The sequence below is a fragment of the Callospermophilus lateralis genome, chromosome 2 (genome assembly GCF_048772815.1).
Source record: "Callospermophilus lateralis isolate mCalLat2 chromosome 2, mCalLat2.hap1, whole genome shotgun sequence".
In the NCBI taxonomy this organism is placed as follows: domain Eukaryota; kingdom Metazoa; phylum Chordata; class Mammalia; order Rodentia; family Sciuridae; genus Callospermophilus; species Callospermophilus lateralis.
In genome coordinates, this window is record NC_135306.1 from 149,659,049 (window position 1) to 149,680,390 (window position 21,342).

Below are 21,342 nucleotides of genomic sequence, written 5' to 3' on the forward strand. Positions count from 1 at the left end.
GAGCTTCTTGTTACAAGCAGCTTTTCAGAGTTACAAGCACCTTTTTCCCAAAGGAGAAGCCCATATTAATTCCTAATTGTGACTGGAGTTTAGGATGTAGTTTCTACTCCAACGATCCCTTCTTCCATTTGGCTTTTAGGTATATGGAGAAGGAGAACTTGAGATCTTAACCAAGGGCCCTTGTATAAAATAGTAGGGTGGCAGCAGCTCCTCAGCTCAGACCCACAAAGCCCAGATCATAAGCATCTGCCAGGGAGAGGTTTGGGGAGCTGGTGCATTACCCAGGCCCCACCCACAGCAGCTGCCGCGGGCAATGCAGGCTGAGACTCAAGAGGCTTGTCCTGTCTTCTGTGATATCCAAAGTTACTTTCACACTTTGTCCTTTTACGTCTTTCTGTACCAGACCCACCTTGTCGGGTGCATCCTCATGGACTGCGTGGCCACACTGGGGTAGAACCTGCATCTGGAACTTCCCTGGAGAAAAAAACAAAGCCAGGCAACCTCAGGGACTTATCCTCTCCTTACTACCTCTGCAGTTTCACAGGCCATTTCAGGAACATAGCACCTTTCCCCCCCAAACTTCTTAGACCCAATGACCAAGTCTTTGATGATGATATAATACCTGTAATTGTAACCTCTGATCAATTATTTTCCCTTTTATACCTATTTAATGTGCATTTACTTTGGGCAAGACTCACAGGAAAAAGATCCTTTCCTCACAGGATTTATAGTCTAGTAGAGGAGTAAAACACAAAAATCAATATTTAAATAGAGCATGTAGTTGCTATGATGAAAACGGGCACTTGGGGCTGTGAGAGCATGGGAAAGGGGCTTCACAATCCAACGGGAAGGCTCCTGTACAGAAAGAACAGCCTTCACAAGGGAGGGAAAACTTGAAGTCGTATTTATTCCTGGAAATAACAGGAAGCTTGGTTCTGGAGGTAAGCAGTGACCACATTAAGGATTTTGTAGACTATTTAAGAATTTTGATGTTTATTATTACAAAAGTTACTGTTTGAGTATTTTTGTGTCAGGCACTGAACTAAGTACTTTCTTAACACTGTCCTTTGAAACACTAAGATCACAACTAATGTGGAACTATTAAAGAATGAACAGATGGCTGGGGATGGACTCAAGGTAGATTGTTTGCCTTGTATGTATGAGGCCCTAGATTTGATCCCAACTCCGACAAAATTGAAGGAGGGAGAGAGAAAGAATAGAGATCATTGATAAAGAAGGTCCCTAAGGAGATAAAGGATAAGTGACCAAGACCAAAGGCACCCACAGGTATAATGAACAGACTCAGTGGCTCAGCTTTTCATTTACAAAATAATAAGCTCTGGAAGTCCTGGTCCACATTTTGTGCTTCTCACCGTAGTTACATAGTGTTTCAAAAAGTTTTCAACATGTTCCACCCATTTTTTTTTCTTTGTTATTCTATCAACTTTTAAAATAGATTCTCAAATCTATCCTATAAAATTACACAGGATAAACACTGACATTCTGTTTTGAGATCATGAAACTGAGGTCATGATGGATGAAGTGTCTTGTCTAACACTGTTGAAAGCCAGTTTAGTCAGAATGACGCCTGGCATTTTGCCAGAGGGAATGGTTGAAAGGTCACCCTGCTCTGGGGGCAATAGGGTGGCTCTGGGATTAGGGGGGATCCTGCGCCTGCTACTTTGGAGTTCCCATTGAGTTCTCGCAGGGTTCCGGGAGAACTGGCTCGCGGAGCCCGGTGGAGGGAGTGTGTTCCCGGGAAGTGTGTGTAGAGTGCCGGTAAGAGTTGGGGGGGAAGAGTTGCTGTTTGACCCTACAAGGCTTTGTGGCGGCTCGGTTATTTTGTGCCCAGCCAGACTGCAGCATAACGCTGCTTTATTAGTGGATGAATTGAAACTATTCCATTCGGTAAAGCCCTGCTTAGGACCCTCATCCTGTAGTAAGCTGCCTCTGGGGCTCCAGCCAAGCTGCCTCTCCTTTCAATCTTTTAAGGTACGACTATTAATGCATTTGTATCCAAACACTCAGCAGTGGGTGCCCCTCTTTGTTATATATTACATGCTACTGATGCTTGCCTCCCCAAGGGCATGTCATTTCCACAAAAACAGGAGCTAGTATTATTACTTGCTCTATATACCAACACAGGAGTGGGGCACTGAGTAGGTGCTTAAATCGTGGATAAATGAATGAATCTCTGAACAATGACTAGACCCAACACCATTTCTACGAGGTTAGCCTCTGATAACTATGGATGTATTTTTCATTCCTCTTTGGGAGAATAGGAAATAAGTAACTAGGAAGAACTCATATATACTAATAACACTGGGTTGGGTACACATAAATTAACATGTTCATGACTAATCCTCACAATTATTCCCATAATTATTTTATGAAATGGGAATATTTTCATTAATCCAAGTTGCACCATGAATAAGTGGTAGATTTCTAGAATTCTATAACACATTTGACGGGTTTGAACACAGTGCTGGGAAAGCTGTAGCTTAGGATCTATGCAGACTTAGCCACTTTCCTTTGTTCTATGGAACATCCTTCAACCTAGCCATTTATTTACTCTCTACTCATGAGACACTTTCCTTAAAGAGAAGGTGGCCTTGGATAGTCCATACTGAAGAAACAGGAGGGCATCTAATGAGAAATTACATATACTATGTTTGCTAGACACAATGAAAAGTATCATAAGTCAGAATCTTACTTCTCCCACATTTTCTTACTTCAATCTTGTAAGTAAGTATTAGGATATATTATTATCTCCATTTTATAGATAGAGAAACTCAGGATTAAAGAAGTTGGCAATTCACAGAGGTCACAAAACTAGTAACACTAAGAAGAAAGGTTAAGAACAGAATCTGCTTAAGCGTGAATCCATGTAGTTTAGGAGTTGGCACCTCTTCTTCCCATCACCCCAGATGTAATGTCTTTTGACTTCACTTTCACCAGGTCTTTTACCCATATTAAAGCAAGAAACTCTACAAAATTGGTCCTGCTGTCTCCAATGCCATATGGCCAACACACCTGTACCTGTGCACAATGCTCAATCTGTCACTTTCCTACTCATTATACTTCACAATCCCTTTGAGACTGCCATCAATTTTGTCACTTCACTCATTAAAAAAAACAAAGCTGAGACAAGTCAAGTAACTTGCTCCAGGTAAAACAATTACTAGGAAAGCAATATTCAAAACCCATTTCTCTCAGCTTTGGAGCATCTGCTTTCACCACCTCACCATGCTATCTTCTAAATAGATTTTAGATCTTTTGGTATCTGGATTATCTTGGATATTTCCCTTCCTAAAAAAATTTAAAAATAATAAAAGCACTGATCAGTATATAGAATATCTCTGTCCACAATTTTACTTACCTATGTAGTACTTTATTATTTTCAAACACATGGTCTCATTTTAATTCTTGTAATTCTGAAACATAGTTTTATAATCCTCATTTTTAGATGAAAAAGAGAGGTAGGGGGGAGAGGAGGGAGGAATATTGCTCAGAAAAGAGAAACACTTGCTCCATAATCATATGGTGGGTTGGAAGTAGAGGTAAAAGTCAAAGGTAGGTCTTACTCTAAAGTTCCTGTTCTTTCCATTGTACCTCATCATCTTAGAGTATCAATTTCCACATGACTACCTATTTCTCTGCCCTCAGAAAATGAGACCAAGGGTATAATTTGTGGATAACTTACCCTGCATTTGGCCAATGGTCAGATCTTTATCCAACCTATCAACACCTAGAACAAAACAAGAGAATCAATAAAAGTAGCTTTCCAGAAAAGAGCCCATGAAACAGGTTTTGCTTTTCCAATATTAAGTAAAATTATGATAAAGTTGTAAACATGACATTTTTTTTTTAAGAAAGAGTGAGAGAGAGAGAATGAGAGAGAGAGAGTGAGAGAAAAATTTTTTAATATTTATTTTTTTTTAGTTCTCGGCAGACACAACATCTTTGTTTGTATGTGGTGCTGAGGATCGAACCCAGGCCGCACACATGCCAGGCGAGCGCGCTACCCCTTGAGCCACATCCCCAGCCCAAACATAACATTCTTAATTCACATTAATGCTGATCCTAAATTCAAGATGGTATAGTTTTACCAGATAAAACTTTCCAGGTTTGAGATTTCCCTACAATCATTTTGCTCATTTAAAGTGGATTCTGGAAACAAGGTTTTACTGTTTTGATTCTCATAAACAGTCAGGCTATCCTTACACCACGGTATATAGCTCTAGGGGGAACAGATCTTAATCAGGTACAAAAGTCAGGTCCAAAGCAGGACATCCCAATAGATACATATTCTTAGTTAGGTGTAGGAATTGGGATATGGAGAGGAGAAAGGGCACAGAAGATTAACTTTGGTTAATAGTTTTAAAAAGGTTATACCCAGGTGACAATATACTATTATGGACTTAATTGTTTCCCAAAATTCATGTTGAGCCCTTAACCTCCAATGTAACTGTATTTGAAGCTAGGACCTATAGGAAGTAATCATGGTTAAGTGAGGCCAAAAGTGTGGGGCTCTGATACAAAAGGATTAGTGTCCTTATAAGAGAGACACCAGAGAGCTCGTTCTTTCTTTCTCTGGTCCACATAAGAACACACAGAGAAGGCAATGATCTGCAAACCAGGAAGGGCACCATTATCAGAGTCCAATCTTACTGGTACCCTGATGTCAGACTTTCAGCTTATCAAACTGTGAAAAAAATACCTATCTGTTGTGTACCCAATCTATGATATTTTGTTACTGCAGCTAAGTTCACACACACACACACACACACACACACACACACACACACACATGTATGTACTTACCAGCCAAGAGCAGCAATTTAGGAATAGGACAACTAAGGAAGAGATTGGATAAGCCTCGAAACCAGCCATCCCAGTATTTTTCTGTTTTTGCCAGTTCAATTCTCCAGGTATATGGATGGTCTTTCTTGGTCTGGAGGAATAAGAGCAAATTCTGAGTCTCTGAGGGCCACCCCTGGAGGAATAGGATAAAAACTAGGTCCCTGAGAAAAGGAAAGGGAAGGAAACTAGCACTTACTAAGGACCTACTGAATTCCAGGCATTTTATTAAACACTTAATCCTATGGTAATCTTACACAGGTTATTGAAATTTCCATTTTTAGATATTCCAAAGTTTTCTTTTTTAATTCTATTAGTTTTTTTTTTCTTTTCTTTCTTTTTTTAAAGAGATGAAGTATTATTGTGTTACCTAGGTTGGCTCTAAACTCCTAGGCTCACATGATCCACCTGCCTCAGCCTCTTGAGTAGCAGGACTACAGACACATGCCACCATGCCCAGCTATTTTTATTAGCTTTAATGATACAGGTAACTTATAAGATCACAAACTGGTAAATTGTAAAGCCAAGATCAAACTTTTCTTATACTCAGTTGGAAAAAGAATATATCATCAAAAGAATAATTACAAATACCACACTGTAGGATAAAAAAATGTTTATAGTATTAAGTGAAAGAAATGGACTGTTACATGTCATTTAGGTTAGAATTACTGCTGGAAAAAAGTGATGTGCTTAGGTGAAAAAAACAGATGATAAAATTGAAAATAGGTTGATTTTGTTGGTAAAGTATTTTTTTCCTCATATTTTGATTTATGATAATGAGATACTGTTCCTGCAGAAGTAATTCAAAAGAGAAATATGACACAAATATGAAAACATGTCAACATGTTTTATCTTGACAGTTGGAAAGTGAATGGCACTTGGTATACAATCAAGTATTAGCTAAACAAATAAATGTTTCTATTTTATTGCGTTTTTTTTTTTTTTTTTTTTTTTTTTTTTACTTTTTTGCATTACTGAAATAGGTGAAATATAATGGGAATAAATAATTGGGATACTGCACTAACCACAATATGAATATCTTAAAGGAAACACGAGATAATAACAAAACATATTAAAGAAAAAAAAAATCACTGGATGTTTAAGATGTCCATACCCTAAGTGACCTATAGAGTTGATGTAATCCCTATCAAAAGCCCAGTGACTTTTTTTTGAGGATCTTCTTAACAAACAAACAAAAACAATGAAATTGGAGGACTCACATTCCCTGATTTCAAACCATTACAAAGCTATTAAGTTTGATACTGACATGAAGAAAAATAGACCAAGGAAACAGAGAACCCAGAAATAAACCTGTGTGTGTGTGTGTACGTGATTTCAAATGACCTTTGCTTAGAGTATCAATAGCACTCAATGAGAAAAGGACAGACAGTCTTTTCAACAGTGTTGAGGTAACTAAACAAATAAATATCCGAATGCAAAAGAATGAAGAGAGACAGATGGACTCTAATGCCATGAAAAGATGCTCACCATCAATGGTTATTAGAGAAATACAATCAAAATCACAACCAGATATCACTTTATACCCCCAAGAATGACTATAATCAAACAGGGAGATTGTAACAGTGTTGTAAGGACACGGACAAACTGAAAGCCTCAGACACTGCTAGTGGGAATGTAAAATGTTGCAGTACTTTGAAAAACAGTTCCTCAAAAGGTTACCCATACTTACCAGATGATCCAGCAACTCACTCCTAGGTATACATAGTCAAGAAAAATAAAAATCTATGTCCATACAAAAGTTGCAAAGTAAATATTCATAGCAGTATTATTCATAATAGAAAAAAAAGTGGAAATAATCCAAATGTTCATCAACTGATGAGTGGATAAAATGTAGCACATCCGTAAAATGGAATATTTTTTAGACACAAAAGAAACAAATGACTGATACATGTTACAACATGATGAACTTTGAAAGCTTTATGCTAAGGTAAAAGAACTCAGCCTCAAAAGACCACATGTTGTATAATTCCATTTATATTTAATGTACAGGATAGGTTAAGCTATAAAGACAGAAAGTAGATTAGTGATTGACTAAGGCTAGGAGAGTTGGGGAGAAATAGGAAGTGATGGCTAATGGATAATAACTGATGCACTTCAGTTTGTCCTCTCAACAAAACTGCTAGAGTTTATAAAATCGTATAATGGTTCTTATAAAAAAATTACAAACAAAAAATGACTTGGAATTGAAAATCAGAGGATCTTGGTGTGTTTTAACTCTAACTTTTATGTGTTACTGTTACTTTTATGTGATACTGTTAAGAAAGTATCTATACCTGAGACACAAAAATGATGATAATTTTTACAATCAGAGCTAAAATGAGAAGTTGACAAATGTTAAGTATTCAGGATAGTGCCTAGCACATAAAAGGTAAGAAATAATAAAACATACTAAGTCTCAAATCTACTAAATACCTGCTTCGTTACCTTGAGAAAGACTCTTAACTTCTGAGCCTCAGTTACTATACTGTAATATGGAAGAAAAGATCTCACAGGGTGTTGGGAGGGCCAAATAGACAATGTATTATTTATATTTTTGCAAACTCTGAAGATATACCAAGTATTATTCTGATCACTGATCTTAAGGATGGCAAGAAGATCCTCATTAAATCAAAAATACCATTAAAAAATGTTCTCTCCTTGCTAATAATAAGTAGCATCTACAAAAGTAAAGGAGAATGTGGTTACACCAAGCCAATTACTTGTCATTAGTAGGATATTTATAATCCATTCCAGAAAGTCTGCTGCTCATAGTCACTAGACATTTCCGAGAAAAAAAGCACCCCTTTCCATTACTGTCCTCAAACAAACTGTCTAGCCAGTACTCATAGAACACTTACTGCTCACACAATCCTGAGATAAATGCTGAGGGAAATTCATGCAGAACATCAGTTTCTGCCCTGAAAATGCACACTTTTTTTTTTTTGCTTGTTATACAATTTTTGCACAAGTGGAGAACAACATGGACCATCAACCTAGAAATAACTAGCAGGAGACCACTGTATTTTTTTAATGTGGTTTATGACAATCTGTACTATGGCTCAACAAACACAATTTCTAAAAGAAATACTAAGTTGTGTCATATCAACTTTAGGTGCTATACTAGAAATGGACTGATAAATGGAGGTCAGAAAACACTTCCAAGGAGATAGACCTTGAAAGCTGAGTAAAATTTAGATGGGCTTAGAGTAGACAGGTAAGAAATGGGCTTTTTCTCATGAGAAACTACAGGAACAGAGGGAGAGATGAGAAAGTCTGGTGAGAAAGCAGTTCTGTTTAAGGGGAGATTATATACTTTAAGGTTTTACATTGCAACTGGTCAAAACTATTGACAGTGCTTTTTATCTTATATATAACCTAAGTATCTCTTACGTTGGTGTCTCTGTCCCCTAAAATATGTAATCACACTTAGAACCATCCCCTACCCTACCTTTCTAAGACAGCAGGCCTTCACCTACCTCCATGTCATCTTCCTTTTTCCTCTTGTTTACTGACTCACTTCCTTCTTCGTCTTCTTCTTCTTCTTCTATAATTCCTTCCACTATAGATTTTGAGCCTTCTGGACTAGTAATTCCTTCACACCTAGATTTTTTTTAAAATAAAATTTCTATTACATATCTCTTTTCTATCACAAATTGTTTCAGAGATACCCATATTTACGGCCTTTTATAATCAAATGTTAACTAGAACTTAATAATGCTCTTGGAAGAAGGAGAATGTGAAAATGTGAAAAAACATGACCAATATGTAACTATACTCCAATGGCTGGTTTTCAGCTCTTGTACTAATATAGACCCATAGAAAAGGAACAATCATTTCCTGAGGCATGGTGACAAAAGTTTTATTGGTGTTCTTTTATACAATTATCATTATAATCATATGAAGTAGCCCTGAAGAGATAAGACTCAGATTAAATGGTAAAAGATACTACTTTTATTTTTATTTTTTGGTACAAGGGGTACTTAAAAATTGAACTACCTCCCTAGCCCTTTTTGTTTTTATTTTGAGACAGGGTCTTGCTAAGTTGCTTAAGGCCTTACTAAGTTGTTGCTAAGGCCTTGCTAAGTTGTTGAGGTGGCTTTGAACTTATGATCCTCCTGCCTCAGCCTCCTGAGTCATTGGGATTACAGGCGTGCACCACCATGCCTGACCTACTTTTTAGTTGGCTGAAAGAAACTGGCAATTAGAACAACCATGGCCAGCTGAATAGACCATCTGATCTAACCAATTATTGCTAGGTGTTTTTCTCTTAAAAATGGTATCTGTTGTAGAGTACAGTGGTGCATGCCTGTAATTCCAGAGGTTCAGGAGGCTGAGGCAGGAGGATCACAAGTTCACAGCCAACCTCAGCAACTTCATGAGACCCTGTCTCAAAATAAAATGTTAAAAAAAAAAAGCGGAGGGGGGCGGGGGCTGGGGATGTGGCTCAGTTGTTATGCACCCCTGGCTGGGTTTAATCCCTGGTTACCACTCTCCTACCCCACCAAATAGTATCTCTTCATATTATGAAATTAGGTCGAAAAATTATTATTATTATATGAGCAGCTGGTACTTAATCCCTTGAGAGAGAATTTGATGGAAAAATACACTGACAAGTGCTAACAGTAAAAATCCCAAGGGCCTGGGTAGCGACCAGTATCAAAGTCTACTTTATATGATATAGAGGAAGTTATTTTTGCGGAGAAAAGGAGAGAAGATAAGAAGGAAAATAAAAAGGCTGGAATAAATTGAAGGGTCAGTGGAGATTTTTAAGAATGATAACTTCTTTATATTCTCCCAAACCTTTAGTAAAGTGTATATTCATAAATATTTTGTTAAGTGAGGGTTTTCTATGAACTGTGAGTGCTGAGTTTCATATTTATAATATAGTAGTACAGATGTGATTTAAAAAAAAAAATAGTGTAACAAAGAAATATATGCTTTGGATTTCCAATGCCTGTGTGTGGATAAGAAGGTTTAGGGCAAAAAATTTCAGCATGGAACCTGGCAGTGTCATATCTTCTTTAAAGCCTCTGCATTGTATCTGATATTATTACTGAAAATGTCTTTTTAGGCATACCAATCCATGCTACAGGCCTTGAAGTCAAATACATAAGAGTTTGAATCTTAACTTTATTATCTACTAGTTGTGTAGTCGTGGGAAATTAATTTATCTCTCTGAACTTCTATTTAGTCACCTATAAAGCAGTATTTTTTTACAGCTTGAGGATTTGCTTAGTAAATTCCTAATGTAAAAAATTCTATGGGGTAAACAACTATGTTTCCTCAGTAAATACATTTCAAGGAAAAAACAAAGAAACCTGTAGGTTAAAACATACTTAAGAGAAGTTATCAACTAACTGGTTATTTATTTACTTTATTTGATTCTAATTTAACTTTTTAAAAAAATGTCTTTATATTTATGAGGTGCTGAGGATCGAACCCAGTGCCTCACGCATGCTAGGCGAGTGCACTACCTCTAACCACAATCCCAGCCCCACTAATCTTAACTTTAAAAAAAATTATGAAATGCATAGTAGGAACTGAAGCTAACAACAAGATAGTATATAATGCAGTAGCTCAAAAGAGAGGCCTTGAATGATCTATCATCAAAAAAATAAATGTTTAAAGTGCTAAATATGCTAATTTAGAATCAGGTATTCCAAAAAAATACAAATATTGAAATGTTGTACCCCATAAGCTGTATAAATAAAAAGTAAAATTTAAAAAATTATTTGAAACAAATCAGAAATATGATTCAGATTAGATTTTGGTGATATTAAATTTTTTAAGGTATGATAATATCATCGATATTAGGTTTAAAAAGCCAGTTACAGAGGAAATTGTATTTGGAATTTGCCTCAAAATATTTACGTGTGAAGGAAATAAATGGGCACACAGATGAAAACAAAACTGGTCATAAGTTAGTAACTTTTTAAAAATGGGCAGTGAGTACATTGGGGTTTATGGCATTATTCCAACATGTTTGTGATTTTTTCCATAATACAAGGTTTTAAAAATAAAGACAATTTATATAAAATACTTTGCGCAGTGCCAGGCAAATAGTAACCACTCAATAATGCCATTATTATTTTCATCTAACTCTTGTACTCCTATGTATTCTGTTGGATAACATTCTCTCAATTCATCTAAAGTTTATTTTGTGGCTATGCAGCAATTCCCAGGATCCAAGTAACTCTATCAAAAAAGATCAATTGTGTTAAATAATTTTAGTTCACCCTTCGAATCTGACTTTCACTCTGGTTATGCACAGATTTTATATTATAATTTCCTCACATTGAGGTTTGGCTTACGAGGAGAATGAAACCATAGCTGTCAGTCAAAAGTGGACACTTAATGTTTAATGTGAACTCTCTGGAATGCCTTACTTTTCAATACCTAGAGTTTTGCTAACGTAATTCAGCATTACATAAACAACAATAACTGGCTTTGGGATTTCTTTAAAAAAAAAAAAAAAAAAAAAGAAAGAAAAAGTATCCATAAGACTTGCCCAAATAAGCTCACCTATAAAATTACCTAAAATAATGAAGGCATGTCAGTATGATGAGTAAGTATAACATAAAAAAAAAGCAATCTATAACTCCCTCACCAAAATTCAGCTTCTAACCAGCCCAAAAGGAAAAAGTAAGACCTACTGTTTGACTTGGCCAACCATGGAGACACGAGCAGACTCCAGATTTCGAATTTGGCCACTCTTCACACTAGGAGACAAAAGTGAGAAAGGAGAGAGAAGGTTATTCAGTATTGATTTCATCACATTACTAGAATCAAATGAGTAATTCTGCAGATTCTGTGGGATCTAACAAGAAGTTATAGTTACTCATATTGCTCATCACTATTGAAAATCACCACTATTCCTCCTCCTCTCTCTTAACCATAAACTGGGCCGTAAAAATCAAGTAAAGTCATCATAGTTCTACAAATATTTACCAAGGGGGTACTTGTGCCAAGTCTATGCGCAGGACAGAAGAAGCTAATCAGAACATAAAAGTTGATCAGAGCATTGTAGGCAGAAAGTATATCATGAAAAAAGATACCATGATGTGAAAGTCAGCAGGAAGATGATTTTAGAAAACCAAATACAAGGAGTAGCAAGGGACAGCAAAGTGGCACAGGACAGAATAGGATTGGTATACCAGGGGCTAGTTCCTTGCAAACTGAGAGGTGGGACCTCTAAGAGATGATTAGGCAGAGCTCAGCCCTCATGACTGGACTAATATCCTTATGTTGGTGGGTTTGTTAAAAAAGTGAGTTTGGCTCCCTCTTGAACTCCCTCACTATGTGGTGCCCTGTGCTATCATACAGTGAATGCAATAAGGCCCTCAAATGCAAGCTCTGTGATCTGGGAGTTTCTAGCCTCAAAAACTATGAGAAAAATAAACTTTCATTGTTTATAAACTGTCTAGTCTGGTATTCTTGACAACAGCATAAAACAAAGACACAGCCATGCTATAGAGCTTAGACTATCTGAATAGATTAGTCTTTTTACTACTTGTTTACCTAAGGGAAAAGCAAAATGATTGCGTAACCCCAGGGAAACTAGAAACACTGCTTAAAGCAGGCCACCAGAAAAACACATCTCCAAATTTTTTAGCTTAAAAAATCATTTAAGGGCTGGGGCTGTAGCTCAGTGGTAGAGCACTGAAACCCTGGGTTCGATCTTCAGCACACATAAAAATAAATAAATAAATAAATATGTTGTGTCTATCTACAACTAAAAAAAATTTTTTTTAAAAATCATGTAAGTTAGAGGCTGGGAGATGTAGCTCAGTGGTAAAATGCTTGCCTAGCATGTGTGAGGTCCTGGGTTTGATTTTCAGTAATACACACACACAAAATCATGCAGATTTAAAAGCCCCTTCCTAGATAATGATATTATTTCTTACCTAATGATAAACAAAAAGCAATCAGAACTACTACCTCATCTTTCAATCACCAACTGAACCAATATATGCACCACCATTTCTAATGATAAACTGTCTTGATGTTTATTAATATATTTTGAAATAATATATATCAAATACTTCTGTTATATTTCCATTTAGATTTTTTTTTCTTCTGGTACCGGGGATTGAACTCTGAGCACTGTTATCACTTAACTATATCCTCAGCCCTTTTTTTTTTTTTTTTTTTTTTGCGACCAAAAAAAAAAAAAAAAATTTGGTCTCACCAAATTGCTGAGGCTGAACTCAAATTTACAATCCTTTTGCCCCAACCTCCCAAGTTGCTGGGATTACAGGCATGTGCCACCACACCCAGCTTTATATGAGTCAAGGTCACTACTATCATGCTGAATTCAATGGTCATTCCCTGGTTCTCATCTTACTTGATTTCTCAGCAACATTTGACTCAGTTGCTCTCTCCCTCCTTTTAAAAACATGTGCTCTACCCTCCTGGTTACTTTATACCTCACCAACTGCGACTTTCCAGTTTCCTTTGTTGGATCTTCTTCCTAACCTCTAAATATTGGGGGAATACCCAAGATCAACTCTTTGATCTTTTATCAACATCAAATTCCTAGGTGATTGCATTTGATTTTTCAGCTTTAAATGTTATCTTAGTGATGACAATTCACCAATCTGTCTGTAGCTCAACCTCTTCTAACTAGTATATACAACTTCCCACTTAACATTTCCACCTAGATTTCTAATAAGCATTTCAGTTTAGCCAAAACCAATTCCCTTTCCCTATTTCTACCCAATTGACTTCTGTCTGTACTGTTCATCCAACAATCGCTATAATTCTTCCTTGAGCTCCTCCTGGCCATCTTCTTTCTCCCAATATTCAATCCATAAGTGGATTTTGTCAGTTCAACCTTCTAAATATACATCTTACCACACTGTATCAGGGGTTCATTTGATGCTTTGACTATATCCCTTGTGGCTTTGAAACTTACATTTTTTTTCTTTTTCCTAACCTTTTTCTCCCTGATCCTTTCCTCCCTGATATTCTTTTCCTTAACCTTTACTCTGATCTTCTGTGATCTTTTCCCTAACTTCTCCTCCCTGATCTTCTTGCTGATCTCTCCTCCCTAATCTCATTTTCTCTGATTCACCTCTATAAAAGCCTGATGATGGACAGAATCATAGCCTTTGGGATGGGAACCCCTTGTGTTTCTTCTTTGCTAGCATAGCAATAAACTATCTTCTTCCTTTTCCTCCAAACCATGTCCTCATTATTGGATTGGCATCGGGGACAAGGACTGAGCTTTCAGCAACAATTGTATTTCTTCTGTTGCCTAGTTTATTACTCTCCTACATTTCTACAATAGCCTCCTAATCAACTTCCATTATCACCCCATTTCCTGCTCTTTTTCCTATTTTATTTTTCTCAGAGCCAGAGCAGTGGAACCAAGATGCAACTCACTGTCTGACTTTTCAAAGCCCCTTCTTACTGATTATACCCTACTGCTTCGCATTAGCAAGACCAAGGAGCAAAAGCAGTAACTGTTGACCCCATATTTCAATAATTTTTTTCTTTAATCTGGAATAGAAAATGGCCAAGAGTCATAAACTTGATTCAGATATCCAGTGGGGTACAAAACAAAATATTAAATACCTCATAATATTTTATGATTCTTGGACACAGAAAATAGGTTCTAAAAATCAATGACACATAGAAGCTAGAACACCTTAACATTTAACAAACAGAAATCTTACTCTATTCTGTAGCTGCACTAGAATCAAGACAGGGCCTATCACAACCCTGGATGGGTGCCCTTCTATAACTCCTATGCTTTCTTCATTGTGTTGTATTTATGTATTTACTTGGTTTTGTTTTTTAAAAATATTTTTTAGATGTTGATGGACCTTTATTTTATTCATTTATTTATATGTGGTATTGAGAATTTAACTCAGTGCCTCACATATGCTAGACAAGTGCTTTGCCATTGAGCCACAACCCTAGCCCCTTGTTTTTGTTTTTAATGCAAGACACTGACTCCAATTTATCCTTGGGCCTTTGAACAGGTACATATCTTATGTACTAGAGAAAATGTCTGCTGAATAAATTTTTAAAATTTTGGAAAAGGATAAATTATAGATAAGTTTTTTCACTAGTTATTACTAAAGAAGCAGGCAGGGCACCTGAGGTACATGTCTGGCAGCAGTTGCATTCTTATTCTCATTCTCTTTGGTGTTTCTGAGAGATCTTTAATCTTGTGTTATGATATTGAACAAGGAATGGTAGAAGCAACCTCAGCAAATACAAACATCATTCTGGCAAGGCATATTCTAGCATGAGACCCTATGTCCTAGGAAAACTCTCTAGGATACATATACTACATTGTGTCTAAGTTTCCAATTGATATCTCTGATTCAGTTAATAGACATGTTCTGTCTTCTAGGGCAAACAGCAGGATGCTATATGCTGTGTGAAAGTCCAAAAGAAATAGAGAACAGCTTCTACCCTTATAATGTGGGAAAGGCACTGAGACCGGCAATAATGAAAATAACAATATATGAGCATATCTCTCAAAGGAAGACTGGAAGACTAAGAGTAAATAGTGCTATATAATAATAAACTCAAAGGACTTTAGCAATTTTGCTGAGAGTGTTATCTCATGATATGGAGGATTAAGAAAAAACATTCTGGAGAAGAAACTATAGATAGATTTTGAAGAATTGGGTAGGAAGTTAGGATGTGGAAGATATTCTATTCCAAGGCTTATCTCCTTGAGAGAAGGATATGTTTCAGTCATCTCTGAATCTTCATCCTTTAGCATAAAATAAATATAAATATTTATATAAAAAGTGATATATATTTAATAAAAGTGATTGAAGGAATGAATTTATTACTGAACAGTCTTTTCTTAAGCAGAAGCCATAGCCAATTTTGTCAGCATTTTTTATAAGAACTATTCACCTGAAACTCAAACACATTCTTGAGAATGGAATTTACACCCATCCTCTATTTCTCTATCATTTTCATTTTACCTGAAACACAGAATGTGAATCTAGAACCATGGAGTATCAGAGATAGAAGAGGACTTAGAGTACATCTAGTCCAAGTTCTCACCTTAGAGGCAGAAGTGGCTACAAAGCAGATGATCTACAATCACTAAGACCTTAGGAAATATTACAATTTATTGGAAAAGGATAGGTTTTTAGATGACTTAGCCAATTCTGAAACATTTAAAGTTGTTTTTTTTTTTAATTCTGCTCTTTAAGTAATTTAATTTGTCACATACTATTATAATAAAGCTTTGGAAAATTACTTTTTTTCCTTTAATCTTAGTGTTTATGCTGACAAAAAAGAAAAGCTTCAATTTAACACTTAAAATTGAGACAACATATATTTGTGAATTACCTCCATTCAATAGCATTCTCCAAAGACTTGAAGGTTTTAGGACGACCACGTAAGAAATTCTGCATGCTATTAAGTGCATCCATGGCTGTACCTGGATGTTAAACAAAAATATAAGAAAAATTAACCACAGCCTTTAACTTATTCTGAGCATTTACACTTACTGAGTCAACTCTCTACATCTACCCCAGGTACCAGCAGAATTCAATAATGCTTGGGAAAACAAAGATACAGTTTAAGAAAATCCAAAGACTAATGTGATAGCCAGCTTCCAATATAGCCCTACTGTTAATCACTCCCTTGTGTAGTGCCCCTACAATGAATAGGATGTATAAGCAATAGTGTGACGTTTCAGTCTGGATCATAAAAGATACGGCAGCTTCTTTTTAAATGGTTAAATAAAATTATGGGATGTGACATACAATTAAAATATTATTTAGCCATAAAAGGATATTAATGAAGAATTTCTAATCACATGGAAAAATGATTATACAATTTTAAAGAGACCAAGTGGGACATGTCTCAAGATGAATGAAACTGATAATAAATTAAAACAAGATAATAATTTATCAGAAATATCTCCTATAAGTCAACGATTCTGATTTGGTCTTACCTTCCACAACATCAATCATGCAAAGACCCAGGAGGCTTGGCACCAGGTTAGCTGATGCTGTGTGCACTGCAATAGCACCACCCATGCTATGTCCAATTAGCATAATTGGAGGAGGGAGGTCCCCGTACATGGCTTCAACCACATTGCCAACATCCCTGCAGAGATGGGGGGAAAATGCTGGTAATACTCTCTAACAATACCATTAAACTAGTTTTCTTTCCCAGATCCTTCCTTTGATCTGTAAATAGTAGTTCTGGGGGATGGCAAAGGTTTATAGGGCCATCTTACAACACACCTACGTAATTATGCCCTCTAGTATCTCTGCAGCTAGCCACATATGTAGCTCTCCTAATAAATACCAAGTTAAAGACTAAGAACCCAAATTTTCTAATTTTTCTTTTTTACATCACACTTTTACTGTTCCATACACTTAGCACATTTACATAAATATAATGCCTTTGTTTTGAACCTAAGCTTAAAGCTCTGGACAAGTAATTTAACTATTCTATGCCTCAGTTTTCTCAACTATAATGTAATAAAATTTGGATTTACAAGATGAATACCAGCCTCAATTTATGTTTTACTGTGTGATCTTGGATTAGTTTATTAACTTCTCCAACAGTGAATTTCAACATTTATAAAGTGAAGGTTAAGAATAATGTTTATTGCAAAGTTAACTGACTGCAAAGTAAATATAAACTACTCTGAAAGAATACACTGCTATACAAATGTAAATTATTATGCAATTTCCTACAAAGTAGTTTAGGCAACCATCAAAGAAGATAATGAAGTTGAGAAAGTCCAAGCTTCTTTGATATCAGGCTGCTTCTATACCATACACAAAACTCTCTGGAAGACAAAATGATATGAAGGGAAGAAAAAAGAACTAATATTTATTTAGAATGGCTATGGTTTGAATGTCTCCCTCAAATTCATGTTAATAGCTAAACTGTTTAGAGGTAGGACTTTTCAAAGTGGATAGAGAATTTTGGAATACTGGGTTATCACAGGAGTGGTACTGTGAAAAATCTCTCTAGCTCCCTTGCATCACCAAGTGATGCCCTCCACAAGTTATTTTGCAAGAAGGCCTTCATGAGGTGCTAGCACCATACTCTTGGACTTCCCAGCCTCTAAAACTATGAGCTAAATAAACTTTTATTCTTTATAAATTTCTCGTCTGTGGTATTCAGCAACAGAAAATGCCTGAGACAGGTGCCTACTGTGTGCTAAGAACTTTCTTATAATATTCTTTAATATAATTGTTTAATAGCTCTGTCTGAAAAGTCTTTATTACTATTTTATAAATGATAAAACTGAGGACATATTTACCAGCCTCGCTAAATTACTGGGGCTGGCTTTTGAATTCTCGTTCCTCCCATCTCAGCCTCCCAACCCACTGGGATTACAGGCATGCACCACTGCATCCGGCTCCTCATCTGTATTTTTAATAACTTCTCTGATGATTCTGATGAGTGAGCACATTTGAGAGCCACTGTAAATACTACATTCATTGTTCATTCATTGAGGCCCAGAGTATCTTCAGTTATTCTTTAATACCCTGCTCTCATCTATGAAACCAGACAAATAATGTAGCCCTTAACATACTCTCAACACCTCTTGCATTCAACTATTTTTCCAATCTGTCCCACACAGATATCCAGATTTTATGCAACTCCATCAACAGAAGAAAACTTTTCAAAAGCTAACACAAACTAACCTCGAACAAATTCCAAGTGTTTTACATGATGACCATCACATTGGATATACCAAGAAAGATGAAAGTTTCTTTCACAATTATGTAGTAAATATAAACCAAAAACAGGGGAGAAGAGAGTAAAATTTTCTCAGTGTAAATTATCATCCAAAAATCTCAGGAGCAAAATGATATCGTGACATTATTATTTATAATCATAATAAACAAGCAATATTCAGTTACTTACTTAGCCATTGTTTCTGCTGACAAGTCTTCAGAATTCTTGACTTTTGTTTCACCTAAAAAGAAAATATTTTAAAAGTTCCCAAGGATGAAATCATAAAAGCAACAATATTCCTTTTTAAAATACCTTAGGCTGGGGTTGTAGCTCAGTAGTAGAATGCTTGACATAGCATACATGAGGCAGGGTTCAATGCTTAGCACCACATTAAAAAAATAAACAAACCAAATAAAGTCTATAACTTAAAATTTTTTAAAAAAATATCTTGAATTTGACAATAAAATGGGGATTTTATATGATGAATTTAGCAACAATTCTTTACATTACAGACAAATCTTTATGGTTAGCCACTCTAAAGAAGATAATTACAAAAGCCTAGCTGGAAGGTAGGACTATTTCCCAAATGTCCACAAGGAATACACCGGGTTATTTTATGGCCACACTAAGTTTTTTCAAAGAGGCTTGGTAACTATGTCATTAAAATCAATTAAGAACTTCACTCACCATGACTTCGCAGATCCAAAGCCACAATCCTACACTGAACTCTACTAATGATCGCTGCCTAGGAGAAAAACAAAAAGCAGTAAGATACAGATGGGACAGCAAATTTGCCTAGATACCAATGATAACTATATTAAATAAACTGCCATTAGAATTCAAAGAAACCAAAAAATCAGCAGTAAACTTTCGACTTTTAAGTAAAATAAATGATTTACTGCTTTTTTAGAATACATTGGGGTTGTCTCAACTTCAAATATGGCTTTTCCACCTAAATTCCTCTTTAAACCTTAACTCTTCTTTACTGAAATACAGTGTAAGCACTTTAGGCAATGACCCTCTTAGCTCTGCTATTATCTATGAGTTTCATTCATATTCCTTGGATATATCTTTTTCTTACTCTGGATAGAGAATCCCTTAGATACAGACTGTGAATGTTTATATCTTGGCTCAGGATATTACGCAAACATGACACTTAAATCATGTATGACCCTGAAATCAATCATGAAATCTACCAAAAATTCACCTAAGAGAGATGATAGCAGTACAAGCTTGTGCTACAGTTAAATAAAAATGTATTGAGGAAGAAATACCATGAGAGAGGTACAGTTTTAGAGATTTAAAGAAACCTAAAACAACTGGGGATCTTCTTCTTCAAGTGAACTAGATGTTAAAAATGTCACTTAAAGTTAAAAAATGTCACTGATATTTTTTAACATTAAGAATAAAATAGGAGGGGCTGTGTGTGGCTAAGTGGTAGAGCGCTCGCCTAGCATGCATAAGGAACTGGGTTCGATCCTCAGCACCACATAAATATAAAATAAAGATGTTGTGTCCACCTAAAATTAGAAAATAAATATTAATAAATAAATAAATAAATAAAATAGGAGGTCTGGGGTTGCAGCTTGTTGTAAAGCGCTTGCCTAGCATGTGTGAGGCACTGGGTTCGATCCTCAGCACCACACTTTTATTTATTTTTTAGTTTTTTAGGTGGATACAATATCTTTATTTTACTTTTATGTGGTGCTGAGGTTCGAACCCAGTGCCACATGCATGCTAGGCAAGCACTCTACCACTGAGCCACAACCTCAGCCCCAGCACCTCATTAAAAAAAAAAGAATAATATAGGAGAACTACCTAATCTAACCTAAAATTTTACTGAGGCTAAAAGAAAGGATATTATTTGTCCAGGGTAACTTAGCAAGCTAGGAATAAAAACAGAACTAGAAATAAAGGTAAGTTACCAAAATAAAAGTCAAAATATATCACAAAACAAGTCAGATTCTTAAAATTACAATTAAATATTACTTAGAAAATCACTATTTTCTATTTTTTGTTTCTCCCAACCAATGAACACCTTTAAAGGCAAAAAAAACCGTACTGAAATTCTACTATATTTTGATGTTTGTTCTGAAAAACTGAGTTTTTTGTTTCTTGTTGTTGTTTGTTTTGGGTTTTATTTCAGTATTTTTGGTACTGGAGATTGAACCCAGGGGTGCTTTAGCACTGAGTTACATCCACAGCCCTTTTTATTTTTTGAGACAGGATCTCACTAAGTTGCCAAGAATCGACTAAAACTTGCAATTCTTCCGCCTCAGTCTCCCAAGTCACTGGGATTTCAGGCATGTACCACCAGGCCTGCCTATCAGAGTTATTTAATGCATTATGGTCATAGTTAAACCTTCAATGTCAAACACAAATTCATAATTTTAGACATAATGTTTAGGTGCAAAGTTAGTGTCAAATTTGCTTGATTGCTCCACATTAAGTTAGAACTAGATTTATAAAACTAATACACATTTTAAGCCAGTACTATCACTTTCAACTTTTAGTTTGAAAGCAATGATTTACAATCATATGTGCCACCAGAAGATACTGACGAGAATATTAAAAGATTTTTCATTTACATATTTAATAAATCTTTCTAAATGACATCTATGACTTTGGCATCAACTGATTAATGGGGTTATAGTAAAGAAAAAGAGGCAAGGCCCCTCATGATGTTTACATTCTAGTAGGGCAGAGGAAGACAAGAAAAAATAAATTAGCAAAGAAAATTCAGAGTAACACACACTTTATGGATAAGGAAAAAGTGTCACAGCATGTCTATGATAA

The 21,342-nt window shown here is 35.8% G+C and overlaps 1 protein-coding gene across 1 annotated transcript in view; it reads right to left on the reverse strand.

Annotated features, from left to right (window-relative positions):
- Ppme1 (protein phosphatase methylesterase 1) overlaps positions 1-21,342 on the reverse strand; it is a 58,661-nt gene that overhangs the window by 2,904 nt on the left and 34,415 nt on the right. The window contains exons 4-12 of the mRNA XM_076846647.2: positions 19,234-19,291; positions 18,736-18,787; positions 16,796-16,950; positions 16,186-16,276; positions 11,514-11,579; positions 8,337-8,460; positions 4,825-4,954; positions 3,704-3,748; positions 410-474 (exon numbers count right to left, since the gene is read on the reverse strand). Coding sequence (XP_076702762.1) covers positions 410-474; positions 3,704-3,748; positions 4,825-4,954; positions 8,337-8,460; positions 11,514-11,579; positions 16,186-16,276; positions 16,796-16,950; positions 18,736-18,787; positions 19,234-19,291 — 786 coding nt within the window. The remainder of the gene's footprint in view (positions 1-409; positions 475-3,703; positions 3,749-4,824; positions 4,955-8,336; positions 8,461-11,513; positions 11,580-16,185; positions 16,277-16,795; positions 16,951-18,735; positions 18,788-19,233; positions 19,292-21,342) is intronic.